The 19,558-nt window shown below is 49.2% G+C and overlaps 4 protein-coding genes across 4 annotated transcripts; 2 read left to right on the top strand and 2 right to left on the bottom strand.

The window, feature by feature from the left end:
- The first annotated feature begins 1,810 nt into the window (after positions 1-1,810).
- On the top strand, positions 1,811-4,056 carry EV420DRAFT_701724 (uncharacterized protein). Its single transcript, XM_060483141.1, has 4 exons — positions 1,811-2,011; positions 2,069-2,321; positions 2,375-3,405; positions 3,461-4,056. The coding sequence occupies exons 2-4, from the start codon at positions 2,243-2,245 to the stop codon at positions 3,881-3,883; spliced, it is 1,533 nt and encodes a 510-aa protein (XP_060327827.1). The 5' UTR covers positions 1,811-2,011; positions 2,069-2,242; the 3' UTR covers positions 3,884-4,056.
- Positions 4,057-8,629: 4,573 nt separating this feature from the next.
- EV420DRAFT_701577 (uncharacterized protein) lies at positions 8,630-10,965 on the top strand. Its single transcript, XM_060483140.1, has 5 exons — positions 8,630-8,802; positions 8,854-9,887; positions 9,940-10,362; positions 10,415-10,870; positions 10,917-10,965. Exons 1-4 carry the CDS (start codon positions 8,715-8,717, stop codon positions 10,778-10,780), a joined length of 1,911 nt encoding a protein of 636 aa, XP_060327826.1. The 5' UTR covers positions 8,630-8,714; the 3' UTR covers positions 10,781-10,870; positions 10,917-10,965.
- Positions 10,966-12,106: 1,141 nt separating this feature from the next.
- On the bottom strand, positions 12,107-14,718 carry EV420DRAFT_1311758 (uncharacterized protein; the record flags this gene model as incomplete). The annotated part of the gene is made up of 4 exons (XM_060468581.1): positions 12,107-12,736; positions 12,792-13,687; positions 13,741-13,826; positions 13,923-14,718. The coding sequence occupies 4 exons, from the start codon at positions 14,716-14,718 to the stop codon at positions 12,478-12,480; spliced, it is 2,037 nt and encodes a 678-aa protein (XP_060327825.1). The 3' UTR covers positions 12,107-12,477.
- A 418-nt stretch (positions 14,719-15,136) lies between these two features.
- On the bottom strand, positions 15,137-17,346 carry EV420DRAFT_701469 (MFS general substrate transporter). Its single transcript, XM_060483139.1, has 11 exons — positions 17,164-17,346; positions 16,928-17,107; positions 16,718-16,852; positions 16,651-16,672; positions 16,435-16,602; positions 16,222-16,376; positions 15,976-16,166; positions 15,786-15,917; positions 15,620-15,728; positions 15,375-15,562; positions 15,137-15,321 (listed from the first exon to the last, which is right to left on the bottom strand). Exons 2-11 carry the CDS (start codon positions 16,945-16,947, stop codon positions 15,242-15,244), a joined length of 1,200 nt encoding a protein of 399 aa, XP_060327824.1. The 5' UTR covers positions 16,948-17,107; positions 17,164-17,346; the 3' UTR covers positions 15,137-15,241.
- Positions 17,347-19,558: the final 2,212 nt, after the last annotated feature.

Below are 19,558 nucleotides of genomic sequence, written 5' to 3'. Positions count from 1 at the left end.
CAAAAACGCTCCCCAAGAAGACATCTCTTCCCATGCTAATGACCCCCCTCGTCCAAGGTCGCCACTGTCGGGGTTTCGCTGATGATGACGACGTGAGTATTTTCTTTTCTCACGGTGTGTTAGCGACCGTAGTCTCTTCCATCCCTACTTGCCTTTGTCTATATCGTTCATCACCTCCCCCTTCCCTTCCCTAGTCGCACTGCTACCTGTCAGCACGACTTTCTGCATCTGACACGTCGGGAGGAGAATGTTATCCCACTGGCTCAAAGGTAGAATCAAGTAAACCCCACGCTGGAGGAGAACATACACTTGAATTTTCATAAGTGGAAGGTAAGCGCGTTCTTTTTTTTGTTATGTATGGAGTATGGAATCTCAAGCCTGTCTATGTAGGATCGTCGACGTCTTACCCAACCCATACTCGAATCATGTAACGACCTCCCTGCCCCTGCATGCATCCGACAGACCGTATACTTTCTTATCGGATGGCATGGTGTCTGGGGAGGAAACATCATCCATACCTTTGCGCCCCTCCCCCCCCGGAAATCGAGTCGTACAAGCTCAAGTTCGTTCATGAAAACATGTCCATTCCCTGACGCACCGTTGATGATTATAACGAGGGGGGAAACCACACTTGAAGGCGTGGCACTACGAATCCGCCCGAATACATGACACTCATTTTTTGGGAACACCCTCATCTTCGCGGCGTACGGAACTGTTTTTTCCCGATCATGGTGTCTGGTCGCCATTTAACTTGGGATCCAGGGAACGCTTTTCAGAAATGTCCCCACTGGCGGGGAAAGTCACACATGAAACATGCCCGACAAAGAGCATATAACTCTGGTTGGGAACGTAACCTGTAGTCTAAACCCTCTCTTGCGGTATGGAAGAGAAGGTAAGTGTCAGATGGCCATGTATGTATTCACCATGAATACTCTCTTTTTGAGATACTAGGTGCACGTATCAGTGTCCCGATCTGCGCAAGGACATGTGGAAGCATCGGCCATACGTTCATGAAGTGTCCTGTGGAGTAACAACGGCAAATGCATTCCCGTCCAGGTAATGGGTCCCCTGCGTCAACTGAACAGTGGTATCCATGTGGTTGGTTTCATCGCTGATGAGTCGGACCATCAAAGAGTCCTCGACTCCGTGGGCCGCGATATAGGTTGCATCGTCAACCGCGGCAAATTTCACTCAAACACGCACAAGGAAAAACATATCCATGAAGATCAATTTAATTATCCTGAAGATGATCGACCGTATTCGTGCGTCGCAACCCTTTGTACTTCTTTAGGCAAAATGGCTAGTCGCCGGTATGGATCAACAATCAATCAAAGCAACTGGAATTTGAAGCGGCTGATCGATCTCGACTTTGTTTTTTTTTTGGAGGACTGGCCAGTCGCTCATTTCAGTTTCGTCTCTACGCTTATTTCATGATGCCTCAACTTTGTCAATTGAGTAACTCGAATGCAGATCCACCGCTACAAACTTCATACAGTGCGAAGGAACGTGCTGCGTGGAGTATCTTCGTTTCGCCGTTTGGACTCGACCCTTGTCAGTTTGACTCGAATAACCTGTGCTGCGCGTTAATCCCATCATGTAGGGACAATTTCTCGTGGTATACATTGCAAGTGCCTTAATACTCTTCAACGCCCGGCGTTTTCTAGTCCCCATTCTGCATATGCCAGTCTAATTCATGGGCTAGGAACGCCTTCAAGACAAAAACCTGTTGTTCTGGTGGTACGGTATATCTATGCCATGATGACCTCAGACGCCGGCATCATCAGGACGAAGCTTCGTACGCTACACGAATGAATGGGATGCGTCACTCACTGTTATCCCATGCTTCTCGACGTACAGCTTGATCCCTCTGCTCCAGCGACTTCATTGTTCTTTTCTCGGATCCGCCGACTTGCGATTTCCCTCCCTGGAGAGACCGGTATAGAGACTATTGTTTTTCTTCGAGGCGCTGCGAGTCTCTGGACTCCGTTCCATCAAAATGGTGCCCCGACAGGTAAGGAACTACTTGCTTTGATGACACCTGATCACAAATTAATGCAAAGAACAACAGCCTCCTCAGAGTATATGTGGATACGAACATTTCACAGGCGTTTCCTCGATGTACTTTAAAAGCTCGCGGTAGTTTCTTCAATAGAGCATAACTCACCAGACGAAGCACTCTACCCTTGCGTTCTACACCACCTTTTAAATCACTCTAACATCCTTCCTCGCTCGCGGCTTCACTATGTCAAAACCAAGTCAGCGTGATCAGCGTGCGGCAGGCCTGTCCGCTGCGTCCATAAAGGCGCTTTCTGGAGAAGAGGGTGCGCAAGCTTCCTGTTTTTGATTATTTCGAATCCTGACATCAGTTCACAAGCTCTGAGATTCCTCTTTGACTATCGGCCTAAATTCACCAAACTACAAGGCTTTGTGGGTAATGGCGGGACTCGCTACCCTGCGCAGTACGACATGCATATGCATCCTCAGCTGGTTCTCAAAGACGTCATCCTTTTTCCCGACATGCTCGAGCAGCTTGCTGGTTTCGTTGATTCCAGGCTCTTCCTCTTGACTGCCAGGCGACTGCCCCATGTTCCCCCGTCTAGTGAATTGCATCCAGGGCGGATTCGCCTTGACTGGGATATCAATACTGGCATCGTGATAGGGCCCAAGGATGATCTCAAGCGCGTATATCCAAGCCTGCAGAAGGTTCCATCGCTGATCGCTTCGACTCTGATCACTGGTCTTGATCAATGGTCGGACATCTTCAGATATAGTGATACCCCTACGTCCGTGATGCCTTGTGCTCTGGCAGATGGATATCTCTCGCTCGATAGAGATGTCATCGGGCTTGCCGAAAACCTTGATGCCATCAAACTTCCCAAAGGTCTCGACAGCGATATTCAGCTTGTCATCGAGACGGGCTTGTCCGATTTTTTGTTCTGGGACTTCAAGAATATGAATGAAGGGAGTGAAGGAGTCATGCGGGCTATCAGGTATTTGACTGGCTCAAAGTTCCCTTGGGTGAGCTGTCCTGCATCTGAGAGATGCTATGGACGGTTTTGCCAGGAGAAGACAAGCGACGGGGACCAGTTCGCTGTTACGGGGTATAAAACGGGCGTGGATGGAGGTATTCTGGGGGATGTCGGGTCTGGTGTTGCCAACTCGAGCGAACTCAGATTTGATATGTCTAACTGTCTTTCTGTGGCGTCTGACTTGAACACGAGCGCGTGGCCATTCAAGCGCGATGTAAGGAAATTGGGGAAGGGGACGAAAAAGAGATTAGCATCAGGTGATGGGTCTGACGAAGACGACGGTAATGGTGACGACGGAGGTGCCGATGAAGATTCTCTGTCTAGGCTTCCATTTAGCAGGTTTGAATTTGCGAAGGCGCTTAGAATCATCCAACAGGTACCTGTGGTTCTGTTCTTTATTCTGCGATAACAAGTCTAAAAAGTGAAAATAGATATGGGCCGAAGCTGTTAACATCGATGCAACGTTCATGGTTTTGAATGCCGGGAGCCGGGAGTTTATAGGCATACGTGATCGACAGCTACAACGCCTCTATCTGTCGCCGTTGATAGATTTAGACAACCCCGGTAGTCTTCCTGCGGGCTACTTCAAGATCCACACCGGCCTACGGATTGCAGCACTCCATGATGTGATTCAGCGTGCAAAACGGTTGAAGGCGCTCTCACGCCTCCCCGAACTATACACATTCAAATATGACCATGGAAGACCCTCCGACGACCAGCCGCCATTGAACATCATGAAGACCGCCAGGCCTCGGAAGTCTACGATGACTGCAAGGGCAGCAAAAGTCAAGATTTCAGAAGCTCACGTGGAGGGGATCGAGCAGACTTCAGAGGTAAGCACAGAACGGCCATGATATCCCCCTGAAAATTAGTGACAATCTTTCATCAACAGCTCTTGCTGCAATTGCGAGAAACAGAGAATGTGACGGGCAAAGTGTATGGCTTGGGAATGTCGGAATCATCGGGGCTCTACTCCCGGGCCAGAGGAAATGGATCGAGTCAGGAGGGATGCGACATGATGGACATAGATGTTTAACATAATATTGCATGAGAAGCTGAGAGAGCTTTGATTGGCATCCGGTCTGATAGTTTCATAGAAGCAGACTCTGCTGTATTCGCTGTCTGGTCCTCACAAATGTCGAGCTTGATTATCACCTTGTGAGAATAATGGGCTGCTAAAATGCACATCGAGAATTGTTATGAATGGAAATCCGGTAGGTCTTCAGTCAATCCTCCTGATGTCACAAAGGTTCGGAATGATCAAAGTTGAATGCAAACACAGATGCAGCTTGAATGAGGGCATCCTCTTCCGCAGAGGGGCCAGGAAATTCCAGACGCCATGGCGACGACAGTCTTATTGTAAGGATCCCATCTGACGAGTATGTAAGGGAGAATAAAATGGTTTGCCTCGGGAGTTCGGACTTGAACGACGATGAACTCCGACCGTGGTGACCTCTTCCCCATAGAAGCAGGCGGCAATGTTCCAGAAGGGCATACAGAGGCATTAGTACAGTCCCGTCTGAGATATCCGACTGTGGAATTCATTTTTTCCTGGCATTTTCGTGTTCGGCGACATCGATTGGGTTGTTCAGCGGTCGCTGGGAGCCTGGTTTTAGGGAAGACGTTGACTGAAACTTTTTAGCATAGGTTTGTCGTCGTGGTAGGGGTATCCGTGTTATGAGACGGCGGATTGAGGGTTTAACGTTTAGGGACAAGGAGAGGCCAGTAGCACAGGTGATCGGTTCGATAGCCGAGGCTTCCGAGTCCAACTCTCCGCGTCAGTCATTGATATCCATGTCGCCTTCAATCTTCCTGCACCAGACTCTACGCTCACAAGTCATTGTCGCGTCCACTTCACCCTTGGCGTCATCAAAATCACCGCTGAGTCTCTCCCGACTGCGTTCGACCTTCTGCACCGCCTCCCGACACTCCTCCCACTCGCAAGCGCACCTCCGACCGTCGCCTTCGACATGCTCGATGTCCTCAGGAGGGAATCCCGACGCCGTGCCCACGTTTTGTGAGTCGTTCCATCTCTCCCCGAAGCTTTATTCAGTCAAACCAATCAGATCGTCCGAAGAGGGCTTCATTACCGACACGCGTCCCTTAAAACTGCACATACAAAAGACCCGGGACTGCGCGCTCTCAGTCGTTCGAATACGACAGTGTCCTGCGACAAGATGGTGTGCTCGAATGCTTCGGCGTGCAGAAGGGCGACTACGCTGAGCTCCCGATGGCAGTCATTATGGGCTCGTACGACGTGCCGAGAGTCCCGCTTAGCATCCCAAATATTCTCCATCCACTCTTTCATTCCTCGGCACGCTGTTACCAGTGTTACCAGATCGACGCGGCCAACGCATACGTGTCAAACTCGTGCCCTTTGGCTTTCCACCGGCGCACGATGTCTACTATCGAATTGACATTCATACATGCACATTCCAACGCCTATGGGAGGAACTAAATATCTCAGCCTCTCAAAGATGCTACTCTCTGCCGTGCTGGCATAGATGAGAACCCGTTCTCTGAGCTCCCGTTGGCTGCTCCCTAGGATCATACAGTGCCCCGAGATTTTTTCTCTACGAAACGTGAACGCCCTTCGATACGTCCACAACACACGTACGAGAAACTAGTACGTTGGTAGAGGGGTGTTCGTGTTGTTAGAGGGCGGAAGGAGGGTTTAGCTGTTCGTACGACGAGGAGAAAGAGACACGAGCGTAGTCGAGTTGGTCATTCCGTCTTGCCCCGAACCTTTGTTCAGCTAAATCAACGAGATCTTCTCCAAAGAGGGCTTCATCACCGACAGCACATCCCCTTATACTGCACAAACAGGGGACCCAGGACACAATGCTTTCGGCCGTTTTAATACGATGGGATTCTGCTGTGTGTTAGAACGTTTCATACAGGGGAACCCCCGACGGCGGTCACGATGGGCTTGTATGACTTTCCAGGAGTTCATCCTCGTGAAACAGGAAGCTGGGACGTGGACGGCGGGTCTGCTAGCTGTGGCAGCATGCCATTGTCAGTCACCAATCCTGACTCGCTCATGCATCATGGCTCTTTTCAGCTCTGTTGATTCCAGATGCCTATGAATTTGGTTGGATCCCTCTTGCCTCGTAACTTTCAGTTACGCCGGTTATGTCGCCTTCAATTGCAGACGTAGCTATGGGGCAAATAGAGAAAACATGGATACATGTACCACGATGAATGCATGCTATTTCGTTGCAGAAAGCAGACTGATTCGTCCAATGGTTGGGTTGTTTGCTTTCTCAGAATCGTCCCCCCGAACAACGTGGTCTGCTTGGAGAAGGGAGGATGATGCTCCTTCATTACGCAGGGAGGAGCGTCTGAAACTTCCCGCCGTCTACCGCAACTCAGAGTCCAGAGTTCAGAGCACTCGATAACACGGCCCAATTCGAGAGAAGATCAATAAATGCGCATACCAGAGGAGGAAGACTTAAACCCGGCCGCTGAAACGCCGGAGACAGTTCAAGCACGCTGACGTCCATACCAGAATTGTTCACAACCACCACTGCAATTGTCAGAGTGAGGGTAAGCGTATTTTCTTTGTTGTATACGTAAGCTCAAGCACTGAAGACTTTCTTAAAGGCCTCCTACGCCATGCAGCTGTCTATGTAGGGTCGTCTTACCCATACTCGAATCATATAACGATTCCCTGGCGGCCTCCCTGTATGCATCCGACAGATCGTATACTTTCATACTTTCTTTTCTCGGAGACAGGATGGCATTGTGCCTGGGAAGGAAGCACGTCCCGTTTCCCTTTCGGCTTGTGTTCAAGATACGGCCCCTCGAAATTGGGGCGAGCAACGTCAAGTTCGTTCGCGAGAACACGTCCATTCCTGCCATTCCTTATGTTCTTAACGTCATTTCTGATGACCCACCCGACGTATCCGTCCGAGTATCAGCATTACATGACATTCATTTTTGGTCCACACCGCCTTCGCGGCGTACAGAGCTGTGTGACTTCGCTTTATCCTTCGATATACCTAATCTCGATCTCTCAGGTACTTATCGGGGACCTGAGAAAGGCTCTCGCTGGGGTGTCTGGCGTTTATGGGTTGCCAATTAGTCTTCCTCGTTCATGCTCAAAGGTTACGTCGTTCCAAGAGCAGGTGCATGTATCGGTGTAGCAAGTGCCCAATCTGATATTAGATCGATAGAAGGTGTGGAACTAGCCCACAGAGGCGATGTAGCAGAGTGCAGCAGCCTTGGACGGAGCCGGGTGATATACTCTGCCATCCCGGTACGATGGCATACGTTAATGGATAGTGTGGAGCGTGTCCTGTACAGTAACAACGGACGAATACAACGAATGCATTCCCACGCATAACGCCGGATTCCAGTCTACTGTTCTGGTATGCCTGAGAAAGTGATGGATCCCTGCGTCAAGTGAATGGTATCCATGTGGTTGGTTTCACGTTCAGGCTTCGTTGATGGTCCTCAGGGACACCGTTGAGTCGGACCATCAAAGCTCCGCCGGTCAGTCCTCGACTCAGTGTATGTCACAGAGGACGTGCGCCGCGACCGTGTATGTTGCATCGTTAACCGCGGCAAGTTTCAAAACACGAGGAAACCATGAATATCAATTTAATTATCCCGAAGACGATCGACCATATCCGCGCGCCGCGACCATCTAGAGTCCTTTGTACTTCTTTAGGCAAAGTGGCTAGTCACCGGTAGGGATCAACAATCAGTCAAAGCACTGGGATTTGAAGCGGCTGATCGGATCGATCACCGATCTCGACCCTTTTCTTCTACTATCACACGTTGAGTAGGACTGGCCAGTCGCTCATTTCAGATCCATCTCTATGCTTAGATCCCACCAGATTCTGTGAGCTATTTTATGTTGCCTTAACTTTCACCGCTACAGCTATTTTCTAGAGAGTTGCGTCAGATGGGAAGGAGCGCGCTGCGTGAAGTGTCGTTGATTATCTTCGTTTCGCCGTTTGGACTCGACCTTGTCAGTTTGACTCGAATACCCTGTGCTGCGCGTTAATTCCATCATGTAGGGTCAATTTCTCGTGGTGTACATTGTAAGTGCCTTGATACTCTTGAACGCGCGGCGATTTGTTGTCCCCGTTCTACTCCGTCCGTTCTGCATATGCCGCGCTGATTCATGGGCTAGAAACTTGTTGTTATGCTAGTATAGTCTATTTAGGACACGATGACCTCAGGCGCCGGTATCATCACGACGACGCTTCGCACGCTACGCGAATGAATGGGATGCCGTCAGTCACCGTTATCCCACGTTTTACAGCCCTTCTCGCCATCGCGGACGTACGGCCTGATCCCTCTGGTCCAGTTGATCTCATTGTTCTTTTCTCGGATCCGCTGACTTGCGCTTTGAGGACTTCTCTCTGGATAGACCGGTATAGAGACTATTGTTTTCTCCGAGGCACTGCAAGTCTCCGGACTCCGTTGCATCAATATGGCGCTCCCACAGGTGAGTAACTCTTTGCTTTGATGACACCTGATGATCACGAATTCGCATAAGGTTAATGCAAAGAACAACAGCCTCCTCAGAGTATACGTGGATACGAACATTCCGCAGGCATTTTCTCTGTGTACTTTAAAAAGCTTGCGGTAGTTGCTCCAAACGAAGCTCTCTGCCCTTGCATCCTGCACCACTTTCAAATCACTCTATCATCCTTTCTCATTAGCGACTTCACTATGTCAAAGCCAAAGCGTCGTAATCAGCCTCAGGCCCGTCCGCGCGCTGCGCCCACGCGTTCCAAAGATACAATTCCTGGAGAAAATGGTGCGTAGGCTTCGGGATTATCTGCTTTCAATACTGACTTTGATTCACAAGCTCTGGAATTCCTCTTCAACTATCGTCCTAAATTCACCAAATTGAAGAACTTTGAAGGCAGTAATGGGACTCGTGATCCTGCGCAGTACGACATGCACTTGCATTCCCAGCTAATTCTCAAAGATATCGTCCTTTTCCCGGACATGCTTAATCAGCTTGCTGGTGTCGTTGATTCCAAGCTCTGCCATTCGGCCAGAAGCAATGGGTCTCTACCTCAGGTTTTCCGTAATAGCCTATTGGATCCAGATAAGGTTATCTTGAGCATGGGGGACCCAGAGACAGGCTTTACGATTGGCCCCGAAGTTGACCTCCAGGGAAAGTATGATAACTTACAGAAGCTTTCATCTGTGGCGGCCTCAACTCTTTTTGCTGGACTTGAAGAATGGTCAACCATCTTCGGGTATAGCAGTAAACCTATATCCATGGCGCCTTGTGCTCTCGCGGACGGATACCTCTCTTTGGACGAAAAGGCTATCAAGAAGGCCAAATTGCCCAAAGGACTTGACAGCGACCTCAAGCTTGTCATCAAGAAGGGCTTGTCCGACTTCCTATTCTGGGAGTTCAAGAGTATGAACGCGGGAAGCGAAGAAGTCATGCGAGCCATTCGTCATTTGGCTGGCTCAGAGTTTCCTTGGGTACGCTGTCCTACATCCCAGAGTTGTAATGGACGTTTTTGCAAGAAAACAAACAACAGGTTTCAGTTCACCATCACGGGGTATAAAACAGGCGAAGACGGGGATATTATGGAAGATGAGTCTGGCATTTCGACGGAAAACGGATTCAGGTTCAACAAGTCAAGCATTGACTTCTCCGTGACACCCATACCGGACCCCAGGGGATGGAGGTTTCTGCGCGAGAGAAAGACAGCGCAGAAGAGATCTAGAGTGAGGTCACGTTCGGACGATGATCCTGATGAAGACGACGGAGAAACTGGAGGAGGGGATATAGACGATGATGGCGCAGAGGACAATGCCAGAGTTATGCTGCCTTTCACTCAGCAGGCTTTCGAGAAAGCAAAGAAAATCATTCAACAGGTACCGATAATTTTTTGTTCCGCTCTCATCCCGGTCTGATGGCGCGTTATAGATATGGGCCGAAGCCGTCAATGTCGATGCAACTTTCATTGTATTGAATGCCGGAAGTCGAGAGTATATTGGCATACGGGATCGGAAATTGCAGCGTCTCTACCTCTCGCCGTTCATCGATCTAGACAACCCTGATACCGTTTCGCAGGGATACTTCAAAATCCACACCGGTCTGCAAATTATAGCTCTTCTCGATGCGATACAGCGCGCGAAGAAACTTCACGCACTGCGAGAAATCCCAGAACTTTACACATTTCAGTATGATCGGGGCGAACCGTACCAAGACAAGGCATCGAACGCGGCCAAGGCGGCTAGGTCATCCAAGCCGACAACGACTCCAAGGGAGGCAAAGGCAGAAGCTTTGAAATCTGTCGATACCGATGAAGACGACTTCGCAGGAAGCAGCGTAAACTTTCGCCCGGTAGTAAGTACATCATACTTACATCTTCGAGTTTGGCTGAGTAATTTATTCCCAGGAATTGAGGCTCTTGCAGCGATTGCAAGATGCATGCTCTCTGAGGATTTCGTGGAACGCGTATATATCTGATTTAGGGCAGGCGGGTAGCATGATAGTGACACGATCGCTTAAAGGCCCTTTTCGTCATAGGGGGGCTCAGATCGAACTGCATGTCATGCATCATTACCCGCACAGCGCTCTTTCCTACTCTTGTTATGCTGACGACGGGGACACCACCCTAGGAGGCATCGTAATCAAGGTCGCTCCGCCCGGCCGAGCGAAAGAAGGTTTATTACATGAGCACAAGATGTATAACGCTCTTTCGAAAATCGAAGGCGTCGCCCCAAACCCTTGGGCTAGTCGATCATCTTGGACTCTACCGTGAAAGACACGAAGAAACGATAGTACTCGTGCTTCTAGATGGAGGTGATCGAGTTTCCGCCAGGTTTAGAAGGGGTACTCCCGATAATGTCTAGTGAGTGCAGTTATCGTCGTTTAGTGTGCGCGATTAACCCTAGCAGTTCCAAGGTCAAGGAAGCAGTTCGGCAGATGCACTTTGCGAAGGTTACTCACGGAAGCCTTACTCCGGAGAACATACTTGTTACAAAGGACCAACATTCCAAGAGGGGCCAATGGAACCTTCATTTCATCAGCTGGAAAGACGGTAAATACCACAGATACTTATCGGCACGGAAGGTTTTCAACAATGTCACTCTTGAGAGAGCAACGAGACGGAAACCGCCACTGAAGGCAAAGCCCGGACCGCTTGTAGGCAAGGGCAATCGCGGTCGGGAACGGCATGGGACGGACGTGAATTCCTCAAGAACGAGGAGGTTGAAGCCGCACGTTTTGGAACGGGGCGTGAAACCTGCCAGCAGGATCTACCTGACTGCCAGAGTCCATCTACAACAATTGAATGATGAAATTGAGAAGGACAAAAAGATGCTAAATAGTAGGAGGTGGAATAGTTACTAGGAAAAGAACTACCAATAGGATATATCATACCGACTCTAGTGTTTCCAGCAGAAGCGTGTTCAGGTTTGACAAGACCAACATCATTTTCTCCGTGGCTTCTGCATTTAATGCGAGCAGGCAAGAGCATGTTGAAAAGGGAAAAATGTCAGTTGACATTGAAGACGAAGACGATGGAGGTGCCACAGTGCTCTGTCGCTATGGTAGAGCCCTGCCATGACTACTCGCTCATGGCCTCAGCAGTAGGCTGGTGTGTACTGTCATAGACATTTTTAAGACGCTGGCATGCAGAAGCACCCCTGTCATGGATAGGGTAAATGTTGTTGGCAACAAAGCGAGGGGAGTTGTAGCGCGACAGCTTTCGAATCTCACTCCTCGTCGTCGAAGTGCGGTAGCCTTTTGACGGAATTCTCCTTCGTCATAGTGCAGTAAACTTGTGACGGAGAAGAGATGAAAGAAAAGGTCATCAGACTGAATACGATATGTATACCAAATTGTCGAAAGCCCTGGAACACCTGAACATATTGGACTCTACAAGCGCTAGTACAAATGGTTCTCGTTCATGTTGTTCTGGGTAGTGGTGATCTGGCCTTCATGTAATGCAAAACACAAAGATGTCTAGTGGCAGTTATTGTCGTCACGGTGCCCGACGCAGTCACTGAAGGTTCCTAGCTCTCGGATTCGAGAAGCAGTTCAAAAAATATAAACGATTACTCACAGAAGCCTTATTCCGGCGAATATTCTTGTTACAAGGAACGAGCAAGAAAAGAAGGAACAGTGAGACATCCACATGATTAGTTGGGGAAATTAAGACCATCGACGCTTATCAGTGCAAAGAACCAGCGGTATTCGAGAAGGATCGGCGGGGACAGGGAGGCTGAAGAGGTCGATGCAAGATTTGTAGTAGATCACAAGAGAGAAAAAACCGACAACCACCAGGTCGTATCTCCGAGGGTAGAGAAGCAGACATGGAGGCCAAAGGCATTCTCCTCCAAATTCACTGAGAGTACCAGTCCCTCTCCGACCATTAAGAAAATGATGCGACGCTGGGTTGTCACAGTTAAGGTGGATAGAAGGATGATATATATAGTATGGATACTAGGCTTACTATCAATAAGACACCTCGTCGCTTGTTGTCAATGCCTCATAACTCGTCACGGAGAAGCCATCGATAGGCTCACCGTCTAGTAGATATTCTAGGCGTTTGCGCTCGGCTTCCATCTGTGCTCTATGGCCCCTGTATTTTGCCCTATCGAAGTCAATTATAGAGAGGTTTCCTTCCTCATCAGCAACCATATTCCACGATCGGATGTCTCCATGAGCAACGCCGGCTGCATGGATGCTCTCTAGTATTCGGAGTAATGTAGCCCTGTGACGCATGTGTCAGTTTGACCATGCGATACCAACTGAACAACTGAACACACCTTTCTTCTTCAGAGACAGTGATTCCGGAGGCGGGTGGATCTGAGCGATGTGCCAACGGTTGGCCATTATAGCTCAAAATTAGAGCTCCCGTATCGGACTCAACGTCCTCAAAATATCCAAAAGCTCTAGGAATATCTCCTGCCGCAACGGGCACAGGCCCATATAGGAGACGTCGGTATATCGAATACTCATGACGTAACCTCTCATTCTGTTCTCCAGAGAGGGCAAGTTTGACGATAACCTTTTTTGGATAGCGCGCTATACTTCCAGAAGGCATATCCATCAAGACTTGAGCTTCGTGTACCTGCCCGATGGCACCTTGACCTAATTTCTTCCCAACAAGAAGAGTAAAACAGTTAGCGTAGTGATACGAACGCTGTCGACCAAGGCTATTTGGCCGTCTAAAGAACGAAGGCGAACTAGAATAATAATTCTCGTGCTGCAAGTAGAGAAGAGCTATGTTTCGAGTGAGAAGTTCATTTATTATCTCCTGTGGTAGGATCGCTGAGTAGGGGGAAGCTGTATGAAATCTATGACTTACCTCGGGTGCAGTTTCATCGACCGGTGTCTCTCCCAGTTTACGACGGGAACGTCTGACGGGGATATCTGCTTCGTTAGCATCCTGTTGTCGTTTGCGGGACTTGCCAGTCTGTAGCTGCTTGTGTTTGACCAAACTCGGGTCAAGGAGTGGGGCGCGTTCGATAGCATCGCGTAATATCGCCACGTTGATTGCCACCATGAGCTTTCCAAAGGTTGGATTGGAGCAAGTGCAAATATCAACCAGCTCAGATATATAGAGCGTTTGGGTTTTCCGGTGTCGAACGCCGATTCTGAGAAAGTCTCCGCAATCGAATATGATAAAGGTCGAGTCTGAGTGGACAGCGCGCGCCCAGGCCTGGATTCAAGTGTTAAACGGCTTTACGCGAGGGGAGAGAGAGGGAAACATACTCGTTGTATGAAATCTGCGACATTCTCTTTGTATCTTGACGTCCCATGTCCAGATCTGGGAACAGTGATTTTGGGGGTAGCAAGTTCTTTGACTAGCAACGAACGAACGAGCCTTTTCTTTGGAGAGGCATCACGGGGTAATCCCTTTGCAGAGGGTCGTCCCTTGAGCCGTTCACTGCGACGTGGGTGGACGGTATCAGTCTGAGTCGGGGCCGATGGTACGGGCGCCGTTTCCCACAGATACTTTGACACGTCTGGCCGTGTTACACGGGCTGAACTCGTAAATTGTCGGTGTCCCGACGTGCCACAATGCTTCCAAGGGAAGATGTCAAGAGCAGCTAAGCCCGACATATCATCCAAAATAGATTCCCCGGAGAGCGCGTATACGTCCCAGATCGCTAGTGTGGGCAAATGGTCCCACATAGACAGAATGAGTGTCTTCCGATCCAGGTCCCAGGGTTCCAGCAACTTAGCGAGGTCCTCTTTCGCATAGGTTTTATACGTGAGAGAATACTTTTGTGTATGAAATCCCATGGGAGATCCTGGACGTCCGTCTTCCATCCTAAACACTGTCTTGAGGTCAGGCTGACCCGGATGAACAACGAGAATAGAGGCCGCCTGCAAGAAGGTACTCGAGCTGTAACGATATCGCTCAGCGACGTCGGTAGCATTCTTTGGGGATCCTGTGCCGTTGTATCGTGCAGGACTGAGGTAAAGACGGGGAGAAGAGAATGATTCATTCTCAGAATTGAACGTAGAAATGTAATCGTCAAGGTTTTCCGAAAGTGTGGATATAAGGGAGGGTAGAACCGTGACTCTTTTGAGAATTAAAGAGTCATTCAAGTGTCTGTCAAAGAAAGTGATTGGAGAAGAGTCTGGCTTAGGAATGTTGGAATCAGGTTCCTGCTCGAGGGGAACTGGAACAAGTCCAAAGAGATGCTCAAAGTCAACTGTTGGTAGGAAGGATGAGGCAGACATGGCGCGTGAACTCGCCATGATGCGTGAACTCGCCATGATGGACGTAGATGTTCAACAAAATGTTGCGTGAGAATTTGAGATTGCACTTCGGACCGAGTGATCCGGCAGTAATGGAGGACCCTGCCGGTGGAATACCCATCAGTTTTCACACTCCCAACGCCTTCATCGTCTTGAGGATTTTCCAAGCCAGGTTCTTTCACCCTCGGAAGTACGAATATGCATCTTCCACGTATCAATCTATTTCAGTTTGGATAAGTTTGTTTCTTTTCCTGCTGAGGCGGATTGTAAGGTTGTCTATTTGGAGCGATATCATGAGGCCCAATGCGGCCTATACATTTCAAGCAAAGTTCCAACGACTTCGCCTGAGTCTTGCCATGTCTTCTCATAGTCCTGAGGTTCTTTCGAGTGATTCGGAGACAGTGATATCGCGAACTCTTCAATTTCCGGTATTCATCATTCATAGTCGACAAAATAGTAAGTACGTGAGCATATGTCTAGATATAGTCATGATATCAAACCATGTTCAGAACTTTCCTCTGAGCGTTCCAAGAACCAGATGTCGGACAACAAACATCAGTACCACCGCAAGCAAGATGGTGCTACCTGTACGATTTTTTTCGGCTGTCAGCAAGACCTCAAATAATCAGTACTCGTACCTGCATAATACCCCACGACCTCAAACCCACCCGTAACTGTATGGATCGCGCCAGAGATCGGCGGACCTGCAAGCGCGCCGAGGGCCGCTACCGACATCGTCATCCCCGTTCGTCGCCCGAGATCACCAATCTCGCCCAATTCGAAAATGGGAGTGAGGAATGAAGAGGCGTACGCTCCGCTGGAGAAGCTAGGATCGCCATACTTGTGAGCAACATGTAGTGTGAAAAATGATGAGGAGGCCTACCCATATATTATGGCTACGATAATCATAGAAGGCAAGATCCGCGCGAATGGCCAGACATATGTGAGGCCAGCCGTTATGATTGTTGCGGGTCCGAAATAGTTCACAGCGCCTGCGGGTGAAAGGGTCAGAAGGTATTCCAGGTAAACGAATGGAAAAGTTGAGGTACCTATTCGATCGATAAAGATCCCGGCCACGATTCGTCCGATTCTCGAGCTGGCATTGACGATAGAGACCATGTAGAATGAGGTATCGGCCGATATTCCATAGGCTGCGGCGCTGACACTGATATAGGTCAAGACTAGGAGACACAAGGATAAGAATGAGAATGCGAGAGGGCGGACTTGGAAGCATCGCACCTGTATACAGCCCCAAGAAAGCGATAAAACTGGCGATAAACCAAATCGTATACGGCGCGCTCCTGAAAGCTTTCAGGTTGAGTATACCCCCTGATACATTTGCAGGCGGAAGTCGGCGTTTCAGCGTCAGGTTGGCGATACCCAGGACGAACATTAAGATGAAGGCGATGATCCGCATTGTCCATGGAAACCTGTCAGAGAGGCCTTTGAGAGACGATGTAATTTCGGGGAAGGAAGAAGACTTGCCTTACGGCGTTTATGAGGTTAGGAGCGGTTATTGGGATGACGGTACCGCCGATCGAGAAGCCAGTAGCCATGATACCGAGAGCGAGCCCCCGTCGTCGTCGGAACCAATGCCCGATGATACCCATGGATGGACCAAATATCGTTCCACATGCTAGCTGTATATTGGACAATACGCTTAGTTGTGAGGAGCGTTTGAAGGGAAAACGGACGGACCCCGATAGCGAAGCCCTGGCAGAGCAGGAAATGCCAGTACTGGGTGCATTGGGCAACTAGAAACGTCGCGACGACGAGGAGTGTGTTTGCTAGGAAGAAGGGCAGTTTGAAGTAACCGATGTCGAACATCCGGCCGGTGATTAGACCTGGCATGAATACGAGGGAGTACTACCCCAGTGTTAGTGTTAGTGGGCCGAAGGATGGAGAGTTTGGTACCTGAACAGAACCAATCCATGCACTAAACCGATGAGAAACGAACAAAACGCGAGTAGCAAGCACTCACATCTTCGAAGAGTCCAAGTCCTTCAACAATGTTCCTTCGTAGTAGGCTTGGAATACCTGTTGTAATATAGCCATTACAACCTCGCTCGATAACAGAATGGAGAGCCTCACTCCCCAAGCGTTGACATATCCAAAACTGCGGCCGTAAAAAAACCAAGAACTTGTCAGCCCTCATGAACAATAAATAGAATGAGTCATATCCAGCACTCACGTCGAAAAGCCAGTGCACATCGTCTAAAATCCCACAAGTCACCATGATCAGTCGCGCCGTTAAATTATAGGAAATTGGAAATACGATGGTAAAAGAACTAAAAAGATTTAGCCTCCGCACTCAGAGATATACGACAATCGGCATCGTAGGTTGTCTCAAGAGAGGAAAACTTTTCTTTTCCTATTTCGAGAATCTCATCACTTTTCGAAATAGTGACAAGGAACACGGACACTCACCCCGGCAACGACTAACCAGGCTCTCAATCCACCATCGGGAAAGTCTTCCTCGAAGCCGGGGGGCGGCAGCGGCTTATCCTCGACCTCCTCTGCTTTGCCAGGTTTTCTGGCCGGAGGATTATCGATAGTCGATTGCGTTCGAGTGCGGGGAACTTGCTGGCCATGGTTGGAGAGGAAATCAAGGAGGAATAACACGATAGTCCTTATATAGTCACGCGAGCCGGTGCGAATGTTCGCAGATTCGTGAATCAGGAAGACGGCCTGAGGTAAGTACCTTCGGGAATTTGGATTTATCCGCGTAATTTGCAAATTGGTCTCTCGTCATGAGAGGGTGGCGAAAGTCACGTACTCTCACGAAGGAGTTTCACGCAGTGTGTGACAGGTGTAAAGGCTGGTCGTTGCGAAAAACCCGAGCTACTACAGCAGTACGTAGCTCTTATATACTACTAGCTAATATCAAATAGATCCTATCAGGTGCGTCGAGAACGGTGGAGCGACAACGAGGGGGAGAAATGAAGGGTAAGGACCGGGCCAAAGGCCGGCTCGTTACATACGCCCTCCTGTCCAACGAAGTTGGGCACTATAGGTAGAGTAAGAAATAAATGAGTGTAATACCCTTGAATGAAGCAAGGAAAGTTAATGAAAGGATGTATAAAGTAAAAGGACATCACGAAATCAATTGCGGGCGGTCCTCATGGTGGAATCTCCATTCGCGTCCGTTTTGTCGCCCTCCTTATCAATGTAGTAGAGCAAACCATCCTTGTCGGTATCAATGCCCTTTCCGTGATCAGGATCCGGGTCTCCATCTGCATCGATTGATCCTGCGCTGCCCTCAATGAACTCGGGGAGATCATCTGAGAGGAATCCCTCCAGCGAGTCTCCTGCAGCAGCATAGCGATCCTCGAAATCTTCATCCCACATTAATCCAGCCTTCTTATCAAGATGACGCTGGATAGCTTTTTCCTTGGCAGTCTCGCGCTGGAAGAGCATCTGATGGCCGAGGAACCGAGTCTTGTTGTACTCGCGTTCAGGAACAATAACATATCCAGGGATATTGAGCTGGCGAGGGTCGAAAAGGAACTTCATGTCGACGTGAAGCCCTTTGCTGGTAGGAGATGGGGAATTGAGATGTGCGAGGGTGTAGCCCTTAGGTCCGTTAGGATTGGTGGGACTGGGCTTGACCCATTCAACGAATTTTTCGGTCTGAGAACCCGCATTGAATGAGGCAGCGATTGCATCATAAGCAATGGGTTCAGAGCGGATCTGTCTGCACTCCGAAATGCCATCCTTGGCGTGAGTACGTCGGAGAAGGTTGTTGTGCTCAATGCATTTGAGCATGTGCACAGCATGAACCTGAGAAACAAGGCCTCCAAAAGAACCGGAGCCTGGGGCTTCGTGAACGTCAAACCATTCGCGATTTTTGCGGACAGTGAATGCCCTTGGTGGGAGCGGAATTGCCGGAGTGGGAGTGGTAGTGAGCAAGGGACGGAGGTAAGCAGGGAGCTTGCGGCCCTTCTTGCCACGGGGTCTACGTTCGCTGGGCATGGACAGTGGGAATGCAGTGGTGATGGTCCTAGAGGGAGAATAATGTAGCGGGAAATGATGGGGAAGCGGGAGCACAGGTGTGGGGGAATTCACACAACTTTGCGTACCCTTTTCTATCCTCCTAGGAGACTCAAAATCAAATGTAATGGAGCTCACAGAAATCCCGTACTGTTCTGGATCTGATGGGAGCGGTGAACGCCCCATCGGTAGGTTACCAATGGACACACAACCTAGCAAGTCAAGATAGTCAGCAAGACTGCCAAGCCCGATGAGCTGGTCATAGGGCATCCACGTAATGTCACCAGTAGTCCATTTAACTTCAAATACGGCATGATCTTTAGCGCCGTGATGCGATAGAATCCGTTCAATTTTCCACTGAGGTTCTGCTTCCGGAGTCTCTTGTATTTGAGTATCAAGACGTCCTGGAAATCTGCGATCATCATTAGGAACATGAATCCGAAGCAAGGAGGAGTGGAATACTGGATGTACTCCTCTCTGGATGAAGCTCGAAGGCAGCTCTACACGGAATGAGTGATTTCCGAAGTCCCTTGAAATTTTGTAGGGCCCGATATACTTCGGAATTAATTTGCGAGCTAGACCTTTAGCAAACTTCAAATTCTGGGTGGATACATATACCAGATCACCTTCGTGGAAAGGTTCGAAACGTCGTTTCTGATTTGCGATATGAGTTTGCTTCACCCGAGTTTCAAGAATCGCATCGTGAGCTGACATGATAGCTAAACGCCGCAATCGAGCAAATGTTCGGACAGAGGGATACTCATTCTTCGTATTCGAGTTCCATATCATGGATCGGGGTATGTGTCCAGTATTGAGCATGAACGGGGCATAT

The sequence above is a fragment of the Desarmillaria tabescens genome (genome assembly GCF_030435595.1).
Source record: "Desarmillaria tabescens strain CCBAS 213 chromosome Unknown EV420scaffold_32, whole genome shotgun sequence".
NCBI classification, from domain to species: domain Eukaryota; kingdom Fungi; phylum Basidiomycota; class Agaricomycetes; order Agaricales; family Physalacriaceae; genus Desarmillaria; species Desarmillaria tabescens.
The sequence above is the reverse complement of the archived record's forward strand: the minus strand, read 5'-3'. Positions and strand labels throughout refer to the sequence as shown.